Source organism: Amblyomma maculatum, chromosome 4, assembly GCF_055883805.1.
Source record: "Amblyomma maculatum isolate TAMU_Amacu chromosome 4, ASM5588380v1, whole genome shotgun sequence".
Lineage (NCBI taxonomy): Eukaryota > Metazoa > Arthropoda > Arachnida > Ixodida > Ixodidae > Amblyomma > Amblyomma maculatum.
In genome coordinates this window covers 203950195-203961308 of record NC_139347.1, presented here as the reverse complement: position 1 = coordinate 203961308, position 11114 = coordinate 203950195, and the positions used below count along the sequence as shown (strand labels likewise).

The window sequence follows — 11114 nt, the reverse complement described above, 5'->3', positions numbered from 1 at the left end:
GCGCCGTGATGAGGAATGACGATGTGTAGAAGTCAGCGACATCCGTAGCGCAGCTCGTGGGTAAAGCTCGTGTGATGGCATACCGTGTTGCATAATCGGTTGCCACTGCGATCCATTTGTGACCCGACCGTGACTGGTGCATACAGGACATCGCCGGTGGCAAGTCTGTATGTAGAAGCAAACGAACCGCCACTAAAATACAGGAGGACCATGCTTACACTTTCATACGTCCTGAAAATTCGCTCGTTACCAAAATATATTTGTTACTCCATACTTACAAACTGCCCCTCAAGAACACTGTACATCAATAAACCTCGATCCATCAGACCTCTCATACTCCGTTTTGAAGAGCAGTGCCGAGAACTCAACTTGCTGGATGCACTTCCTGATATTGCACGGAGACCTGACCCACTGCCACCTTGGTACAACTTCACTGCTGTGTGTGACTTCACATTAACTCAATTTCGCAAATCACAAACACCGCATGAACACATTATACAAGAGTTCTTGGCATTAAATGAGAAATACAGTGATCACAAGGCATTTTATACAGATGGTTCAAAGACAATATTTCATATAAGCAGTGCAGTAATAGAAGACAAACAGGAAAAAACTATAAGGTTGCCACAGTGTGCCTCAATATTTACTGCCGAATGCTACGCCTTATCCCTAGCAATAGATAAAATAGTCACCAAAAACATCAAAAACAGTATCATCTATACAGACTCTCTGAGCGTACTCGCATCACTACATCAAAAAAATGCTACAGAACCTTTAATAGGGGACATAGTCCATTATGTAGTGATAGCAAAAACACAAGGACCTAATATCAAATTTTGCTGGGTGCCAAGCCACGTAGGAATCAGCGGTAATGAGAGGGCTGATGCATGTGCCGCGGCCGCCTCCATTGCTCAAGTACAGAAGGTGAAAATTCCACATAATGATGCCATAAAATTCATACAAAGAACACTGAGACAAAAGTGGCAGGCTGCATGGGATAACGAAGTTAATAACAAGCTACACCTAGTAAAACCAGTTATAAAAGAATGGAAATCATGCAGCCATCAAGAACGTTTTATTGAACTAATCTTATGCCGTCTTCGTATCGAACACACCCACTTGACTCATAACTTCATCCTAGCAAAGAAAGACAAACCCATTTGCGAACACTGCGGAGAGGTGGTCACCACAAACCACTTCCTAATATCCTGTATAAAACTCGATCAACTTAGAAAAAAGCATTTCCCACAGTTCTATGACAACTACATTCCCCTACATCCTAGCTTACTCTTAGGAGAAAATTCACTGGTTAAAACGTCTTCTCTCATTGATTTCTTAAAAGATGCCAACATCCTAAACCTACTCTAGTATATTAAAATAATCGCTCGCTTCCTTTCAACAAACAGATACGCAAACACCGAGTTTGGCGCATGATGGCCTTAGCTGCCTATGTGTCACACAACACAACTCAACACACAACAACCCGACCGTGACGTCGGGAAGGGGCCAAGAAGGTCAAGCCCAACACGATAAAATGGTTCCAGGGGCACGTCAATAGGTTGGAGAAGGCCAGCTGGTGGCTGCGATGGTTTTTCTCTACGCTGCCACGTGTTGCAGGCTGGGATGTAGTGTCGGATGCTGCGGCATAGTGCCGGCCAAAAAAAAAACGACGCCGTACCCGGTCGTAAGTGTGAAACACACCGAGATGGCCAGCTGTGGGCAGGTCGTGGAGTTCTTCAATAACAGAGCAGCGGAGCTTTTCGGGAATCACCAAGAGGAGGGAGAACCGTCAGTATGAAAGTTACGGCGTAGAAGACTCCATCCTGCACAACAAAAAGTTGCAAAGAAAAATCTGTTCTTCCCGATATCAGGCTTTCAATTATGGATCCTAAAGAGATGGATCGTTGCGGGGCTCGCCTGCTATGTTGGCAAAATTGGAGAGGGCGAAGACACAGGGAATTGCCTCTGTATCACTGAGCTCAGGGGGCTCTACAGGATAGCGAGACAAACAATCAGCATCTTGATGAAGGCGCCCCGGGTTGTAGACGACGTTGTAGGAGTACTCTTGAAGACGCAAAGCCCAGCGACCAAGATGGCCGAAGGGTCCTCTCAGAGATGATAACCAGCAAAGCGAATGATGGTCAGTCAAAACCGCGAATGGACGGCCGGATAAGTAAGGTGGAATTTAGTGATCCCCCATACAAGGGCGAGACACTCGCGCTCAGTAATCGAATAATTGCGTTCGGCGTTGGAGAGAAGGCGGCAAGCATATGCGATGACGTGGTCATTGCCATGTTGGCGTTGAGCCAGCACTGCAACGATGCCAAATCCGCAGGCGTCTGTTCGAACTTCAGTGAAAGCTGAGGTATTAAAATGAGCCAAGACAGGGGGAGACGTCTGTAAGCTTATAAGCGTTGAAAACGCACCTTGCTGGTGAGGGCCCCACGTGAAAGCGGTGTCTTTCTTAAGTTTGTCGGTGAGAGGACGAGCGATAGGGGCAAAATCTTTGATAAAGCGGCGAAAGTAAGAGCAGAGGCCGACAAAGCTGCGCTCATCCTTCAAAGACCGGGGACGCGGAAAGTCTTTGACGGCGTGACGGCGTAAGAGATTTGCCGGATCAAGTCGTACTCCGGAGGCGTTAACCATGTGTCCAAGAATGGTGAGTTAGCTGCGACCGAACTGGCATTTCTATGAATTGAGCTGGAGGCTGGCTGTACGAAATGCATTGAGAATACTGGTGAGGCGATCAAGGTGACAAGAAAAGGTCTGAGAGAAAACGACGGCGTCGTCGAGGTAGCACAAGCAGGTTGCCCATTTAAATCCGCTTTGAAGGGAGTCCATCATTCGTTCAAATGTCGCCGGTGCATTGCAGAGACCAAACTACTTGACTTTAAAGTGGTACAAGCCGTCTGGTGCGACAAAGGCGGTTTTTTCACGGCCCTGCTAGTCAACAGCGATCTGCCAATACCCGGACCGTAAATCGCTGGAAGGAAAGTATTGAGCTCATTGAGGCAATCTAAGGCATCATCGATTCTGGGAAGAGGGTAGACGTCTTTTTAGTGATACTGTTGAGATGGCGATAATCGACGCAAAAGCGCCAGCTGTCTTTCATTTTAACCAGAACGCCTGAGGACGGCCACGGGCTTGTCGAGGGTTCGATGATATCTTGAGCGAGCATCTTGTCAACCTCCTTTTGGATTAACTGGTGTTCGGCACCGGAGTCTCCTTCCGGGGTAATCTTGGAGCCCAAGAAGAGAAAATCTGTCACAGCTTCCCCTTGTCCCTTTATGCTCCAGAACTTCATAGGGCAACATGCCTTGATCTTTGGCTTTTTATTGTTCAGTTTAAGCCCAAACTTCTCACTCTCTTCTTGTACGCGAATAAGAAGCCTTTTGAGTTGCACTTCACATTCTGCTATTAAAGTGGTATCATCCGCACATTTAAGGTTCAATCAATCAATCAATCAATCTTTATTTCAGTTTGTACATGCAAACTAGGGATGGTGAGAAAAAAGCAGTGAATTATGCACCGCTTGACGGGCCTCACCACCTCTACAAGTCAGCAGTAGGCAGAATGCAAAAACAACCACTGGTAAAAAAAAATGATTACAAGTGCATCTACAGAACAAGGTTGACAGAATATATCTCATAGCTAGCAGCAATAATAGACGCAGAAGACCGTGAGGCTATAGCACAGAGTGGCACAGTACGTTCAAACACAATTGACATCACTGTAGCATAGATTGCTGAATCAAGCTTTTACGAATGGAAGAAAAAGACATAATATTCACTTGGTCACTCAAAGAGGTATTTAGGAACTTTGGCACAATAAATCTCAGCATACAAAACCCATAGTTAGTTCTGCACTTTGGTAATGCAAACCTACTCTGCAGTCTGATGTCGTAAGATGAGTGGCGACATGTAATAGGAACAATTTCAGAAAAAAATGAATCACCCTTTTTTATCGTTGATTTATAGAGACATGCAAATCTGTAGTCAAATAATTTGTTGAAAGGTACAATATTATAATGTAGGTAAATGTGTTTAGTAGGTGAATCATACGTCCCGTTGACAATTGCGCGAAGCATTTTCTTTTGTAATGTTTGCAGTTTAATGACATTGGATACCGTTGTATGGCCCCAGACAAGGAGGCAATAGCTAAGGTGCGAATAAAAAAAATGCATAATATAAAGTGTTTTGATAGGTAGAATATGCCTGTTACGTGAAGTAATTCCGACAATTCTAGAAAGCGTTAACACAATATTATTAACATGGGCATCCCATGTCATCGTACTGCTAAACGTTACACCTAATGATTTGAATGTGTCCACGTACTCGATTTCACTGCCATTGAGGTATAACGAGGGGCGGTAAAGTACTTGTTTTCCTTTAGGAAGGAAGAGTACTGCTTTAGTTTTTTCTTTGTTTATCTTTAATGAGTTGGCTGATGACCATGTGGCAAGCGATAAGAGCGTGCGGTTCGCAGTGTCTGCTAAGCTTTGTACGTCATTGGAAGAAAAAAATAGGCTGGTGTCATCTGCATATATAATGTATTTTGCGTGGTTACTGATATTAGGGATGTCATTTATATATATATTGAACAGGAGTGGCCCTAAAATGCTGCCTTGAGGGACGCCATTCGAAATTCCTAGAATTTGTGAAGAGGAATAATTAATCACCACATACTGAGACCGTGAATTCAGATAAGATTTGATTAGGCTGAGAGCATGTCCGCGTATGCCATAGTTCTCTAGTTTTGCAAAAAGAATATCGTGATTTAGGCAATCGAAGGCTTTACTGAAATCAACGAAAATACCGAGAGTTAGAAGCTGTGACTCAAAATTTTTTAAAATGTATTCCTTTTGGACGAGTAGCGCATGCTCCGTGGACCTATTTTGTGTAAAGCCATACTGACAGTCGGTTATTACGGAATGTTTCTGCAGAAAATGTTGCAAACGGATGCGAATCAGTTGTTCTAAACCCTTAGAAAAGTACGGAAGTACAGACACTGGCCTGTAGTTTCCCAACTTGTTCGCATCACCTTTTTTATATATCACGGCTACCCTGGCTAGCTGCATGTCAGTAGGGAAATGAGCTGTAATAAGTGCGGTGTTGTATATATAGGTTAGGCATGGCGTAATTATGTCAAGAATGTACTTAACTGGTCGGCTCTGTATATTATGTGCATCAAGACTGCAGGTATCTTTAAATTTGTGGCATATTGCAAAAACTTCACTTTCGTCCGTTGGTCTTAAGAAGAGAGATGGCTCTATCTTGTAACTCAATAAATTCGCGATTCCGGCATTGAATTGGCTATAACCTACTTCGGAAAAGAATTTATTAAATGCATTTGCAAGGCATGAACCTGAGGTCTCTTTACCATCGATTGTTAAGCTCGTTATGTTCCTGCTGTGTGTGTTTCTATTTAAAACGAGGTTTAAGCGCCTCCATTTTTCTTTGGGATTTCTAGAAAGCTGGATATCAAACAAGTTGTTATAGTAAGCGGCCCTAGCTATCCTAATTTCTTTATTCAGCTGATTGCGCAATGATTTAAATCTCGCTAGTACGTCCTCATCTCTCGTTTTAATGAACTGTGCAAACATCTTGTGTTTCTTTTTCACGAGCCGCGTGAGGCGACGGTTCATCCATGGCTTACGAGCATTTTTGCATGGCGTTATGTCAACCACAGGGAAGCAGTCATTGTACAATAAGAGAAAAATTTGCAGAAATTTGCGGTAAGCGCCCTCAGCTGTATTTTCTCGGTATACGGGATTCCAGTTCACTAAAGCAATGCGTCTCCTAAATTGCTCAAGCCTTTCTTGAGAAATAAGTTGCCGTCGAGCCTGTGCGTTTGCCCTCGTATGGATTTGCTTGTCTAGGCGCAAGAAAACAGTTAAATGATCACTGATATCTATTGCGATCCGGCCCGAAAAGAGTGTACTGGGACTGTTTGTTACTATAAGGTCTAGCGCCGAAGAACAGGTAGCAGTGATGCGTGTGGGACTACTGATAGCGTTGTGGAATCCAGTCGCCCCGAGAAGCGCAGAAAGCTTTTGCTGTGCAGGACTTACTCTGTTAATATCTATGTTGAAGTCTCCCGCTATACAGGAAATAAAGGTTTCTGTGTTAAAGAAGAATAATTCGCGCTCAAAGCGGTCAGGTTGTTGATGTGTCTTCCAGCAATCTTCACTCCAGCTGAAGACTCGTCCGGACCGGCCTTCCTCATGATGCACTCATCATATAGGTTAAATAGGCAGGGCGACAGTGCGCAGCCTTGTCTCACTCCTTTCTCAATCGGAAACCAATAAGTAAGACCATGCCCGGTTCTGACTGCGGCCTCTTGCCCTTCATACAAGTTCTTGAGGAGACAGATGAGGTGAACTGGAACTCCCATCTCTTAGAGAGCTTGCCAGAATCTGCTGTGATCTACACAGTCAAACGCTTTCGCATAATCAATAAAGCAGAAGTAGATGAGTTTCTGGAACTCTCTTGCTTTTTCCACGATCCAGCGAAGGTTGGCAATCTGGTCTCTAGTTCCCTTGCCCTCTTGCGAAACCCAGCGTGCACGCCCGGAAGCTCCCGATCCACATACTGCTGCAGCCTACCTTGGAGGATTTCAACATCACCTTGCTAGCATGCGAAATAAGCGCGATCGTGCTGGCAGTAGGAGTTTTCGTTGGCACTGCCTTTTTTTGGAATGGGGATGTAAACTGACCTCCTACAATCCTGTGGCCACAGCAGGGTTGTCCAAACTTGCTGGCATAATGTATACAGAACGTTAACTGCGTCATAGTTAAAGTTTTGAAGCAACTCAGCTGAAGCCACCGATTCCGCTTTGTTTTTAGCAAGGCTGGTTAAGGCCCATTCAACTTCACTCTTCAGGATGCCCGGCTCGATATCAGTAATCACAACAGTCTTATGTTGGGTTTGCACCTCCGGGTCCTTGTACAATTCTGTGTATTCCTGCCACCTCTTCTTTGTCTGAGGCTTATCACGCCCAGCTTAGCACAGAAGCCCTCTTTGATATCTTTGATTGTCTTATACAGAGCTCTTGTGTTTCTCAATTGGCTGTTGTCCACAACTGCTTGGCACTGTATGTTCAGGAAGGCATTCTTATCTCTCCTTGCTATGCTATGAAAATTCGCATTGAGAGCCCTGTATCTTTCTCTTTCCCCCATAACTTTTGCCATCCTCCTTTCCTCAGCTATTTGCAAAGCCTCTTCAGATAACCAGTTTGCTTTCTCGCATTTCTTTTGCTTTGGAACTACCTTAGTAGCAACTTCTTGTATAATATCACGAACATCAGTCCACATCTCTTCAGGCTCTCTGTCTTCTAGATCTAATTCTTGCACAGCATATTCTGATAGAATTTGATCCAGATCATACCTTAAAACCCTTCTAGGTTTCTGATTTTTCCTCAATCAAAGCTTAAATTTGGCAACTAGAAGCTGATGATCGGTGCCACAATCGGCCACAGGCCTTGTTTTTACTGCTTGTATAGCGCTTCTCCATCTCTGCCGGCAAAGAATATAATCAATCTGATTCCTGTACAGACCGTCCGGTGAAATCCATGTGTACAGGCGCCTCTGGTGCTGTTGAAAATGAGTATTCGCTCAGGTTGTTTTCTTGACAAAACTCTACTAGCCTCTGCCCAGCTTCATTTGGCTCACCAAGACCGAACTTGCTTGTAATTCCGGATATTTCTTCCCTCCCCACCTTAGCATTAAAGCCTTCTATTGAAAAAAGGACGTCTGATGATGGAGTGCGGTCTAAAAGGCGTTGCAGCTCTGCATAAAATCTCCCAACGTCCGCTTCTTCAGCAATAGTGGTTGGTGCTTATACTTAGATAACTGTTATGTTGAAAGGGTGACCTTGGATCCGAAGTGAAATCATTCGGTCGTTTTTGGGGTTGTACCGTAGCGCTGCTTGGCCCATTCATCTGTTTAACATGAGAGCGACCCCATTTTTTCTCCTGGATTCGTGACCAGAATAAAAGACATAATGGTCGCTGGATATAAATTATCCCATTCCAGACCACTTGAACGCGCTGATACCCAAGATATCAATGTTCAATCAGTCCATTTCTCGCTTGAAGACATCCAGTTTACCATGCGTCATAGATCTTACATTCCATGTTGCTATTTGATATACTCCTTGAAACATCGGACTTCCCGGTCACTTGGCGATACATCCACAACTTAGCGTCCTTTTGGCTTTAGCCCAGCCGCTTCATTCGTCCTGGAGCTACTAGGGATTGCCCTTGTTCATCCCCAGTAACATGTGTGACGCCTTCCAACCTGGGGAACTCATGTTGCGGCGCTCTATCATTAATGCTATTGTGACTGGACATAGGGTTTTCTTGGCAGAAAATACTGGAGTGGGTTGCGATTACCTTCTCTAGTGAATCACATTTTGTCAGAACTCTCTGCCGTGACTGTCTATCTTGGGTGGCCCTACACAGCAGAGCTCATGACTTCATGGAGTTTCGCAAGCCCCTCCGCCACGACAAGGCAGTGATCCATGAAGGGGTCACCGCGCGCGCCAACGCTCAATTTAAAGGCGGCAAGGAAACATCGAGATTAAGATGCAGATCGTGACTAGCAGACTCTGGAACCCTGCAAAAACACACTGGAGTGGCAGGACCGGCAGGCAGTCGTCCGGACCCTTCATCGCACATAGGAAAGATTTTACTGGCCAAACATCTGTCAACCATTCAGCGCTACGTAGCCAGCTGTGTCAAGTGCCAGCGATACAAGCTCCCTGGTTCCCGTCCACCAGGACCGCGGCACCGTATTGCACCTCTACCGCACCTTTGAGCAGGTTGGCGTCGACCTCTTAGGTCTTTTTTCATGGTCTTCGATAGGTAACCGGTGTATAGTGGTATGCGCTGACCATCTCACTCAATATTCTGAAACAAACGCAATACCCTCAGCCACTGCTTACGAAGTATCTCATTTCTTCTGCGATTTCTCGTCCTGCGACATCCCTCCTTGAGTTCTGATCAGTGATTGTGGGCGCCAATTTACAGCTCATGGTAATGAGGAACTGCTTTGTTTCTGTGCCTAGGATTACTGTCATTCGACGCCGTACCACGAACAAGCTAATAGGGTTGCTGAACGCACCACCCGCGCTCTGACCACATGTTGGCGATGTATGTCGATTCTGATCAAAAGAACTGGGATGACATCCTTCCTTTCCTTACATACGCGTATAAACCTGTCGAGCATGAGGCGACTGGGTACAGTCCGTTTTATCTCTTTTTTGCTCGAGTTCCCCACAGCTGTCTGGATATCATCTTTCCTTTCTCCCTCCACAACGAGTCTTCTATCGCCGCTACTCTATTTCGAGCTGAAGAAGCTCGCCGCATTGTCCGCCTAAGCACAGCGTTCGAAGGAACGTTACGACAACCGACGTCGAAATGTTTGCTATTTCTTCGGTGATTTAGTGTTGCTGTATACGCCACTGCGCAAGCGTGGTTTGTTCCAGAAGCTGCTGACCATTTCACTAATGTTGCCCTTTTGTCGTTCTGGGGCGCCTGACTGACGTGAACTATGTGATATCACACCGTAACGAAAGTGGAAGATGCTCGCGCAGGACCCAGTTGGTGCATGCCGCGCGGCTGAAATGATTCTACCCTCGGCACTTTTCTTAAACGCCGTGCACTGGAGGCTACTTCTGCGAAGGGAGAAGTGTGGCGCGCTTTGGGGCTTCATCAGAAGGCAGAGGAAGAAGCTGAAGTGTGGAGAAAAGGAAGCACAAGCTCCGGCGTATTGGGGACATGCAGCACCTGGACTACAAATGAACACCCCTGTTACGTACTATAACAATACTATATATATATATATATATATATATATATATATATATATATATATATATATATATATGCAGAATCACGTACTTGGCCGCTTAAAAAAATGATAAAGCGAAGTGTACGCTTTATTTACAGAAATATTTTATTGCACTCGACGTTTCGATCGGGGGACCGATCTTTTTCAAGAGTAATTTCTCATTGATGTTTCCCTTTTATATGGTTTGGGCAAGCGAAAACAACATAAAAGTAAAAGAAAACAAACGAACACGTGAAAATTGACTATGGTTGGGGAGAAAAAGTGCAGGAGCAGTAGCAAGGAAGGAGACTGCGAAGAGCATGCAAGCATGTAAGTCGTATGGGAGTAGAGTACCCCGGTTCGACCCCTGTTTGTTTTCGGGAAAGCGTGCTTGCTAATTGACTAGCATGTCGTGTTGAAATGGTAGACAGCATTCGCAGCGCGTATCAACAGTTGCGGAAGCATTCGGGACGTCGTCCCTCCTGTCTGCCGGAAGGGCGGGGGAGAGGGGGGGGGGGGAGATTCTTTACCTAACCATAACGGAAGCAGGGACTGAAGTTTTAAAGAAGTGCCATGTGTGAACGACCTCAGCTTAGAGTAGCTACAAAAAAGCAATAGAGGGGGAGGTGTACTCAGTGCGATAAAGGGAAGGTGAGTTGCACGGCCAGTGGTGATAATTGTCCGAAATCGGCATGCAAACTAGGTATAACCGAAGACGACGCAAAGGGGTGCTTTGTGTGTCAGGGTTTCAATTTTTTAGGTCTCTGAACTCGGAAGAAAGGACAGCGTTCCTTGGCTTTTGTTTAGGCCATTACGTAAAGTGTAAAATTTAAAAATAGAAAATGATTCTCGTTGCTCGTTTGCAGCCACTTTGTAATATTGTTACCTCAAGATTATCAAACACATGACCTTTCTCGCGTAGTTGCCTTGAAAGAGGGATAATGGGAAGAGATCGAACATTTGAGCGGTGATTGTTATCCCTGAGTCGGAAAGAATTGCCTGTTTGGCCTATATATTTCATTAGACAATCGCCACACTCGTGCATGTAAACAACGTTGCCAAAAACACAATTTAAGTCTCCTTGGATAAGAAGCTTGAAATATGAGTGGGCGGTATTAACGAGTGTTGTTGTTTGGAAGTGTTTGCAAATATGGCGTCGTTTTTTTCCGCATGGTGTGCAACCCGCAGGCTTCGGTTTGTTGACTGTCGAGTGGACCAGGAGGTTGTTTTGTAAATTTTTCGTTCTTCCGCATGTTACTTGGGGGACTGTAGAGAAACGTTTGCA

At 45.0% G+C, this 11114-nt stretch overlaps 1 protein-coding gene across 1 annotated transcript; it reads right to left on the bottom strand.

Annotated features, from left to right (window-relative positions):
• Positions 1-3727: 3727 nt before the first annotated feature.
• LOC146194025 (uncharacterized) lies at positions 3728-4469 on the bottom strand. Its single transcript, XM_084600676.1, has one exon. The coding sequence runs from the start codon at positions 4286-4288 to the stop codon at positions 3728-3730; it is 561 nt and encodes a 186-aa protein (XP_084456802.1). The 5' UTR covers positions 4289-4469.
• Positions 4470-11114: the final 6645 nt, after the last annotated feature.

Bases quoted from the DNA above. Each gene is read 5' to 3' on its own strand.
- LOC146194025 (XM_084600676.1), bottom strand. From the start codon at position 4,288: ATGACATGGGATGCCCATGTTAATAATATTGTGTTAACGCTTTCTAGA.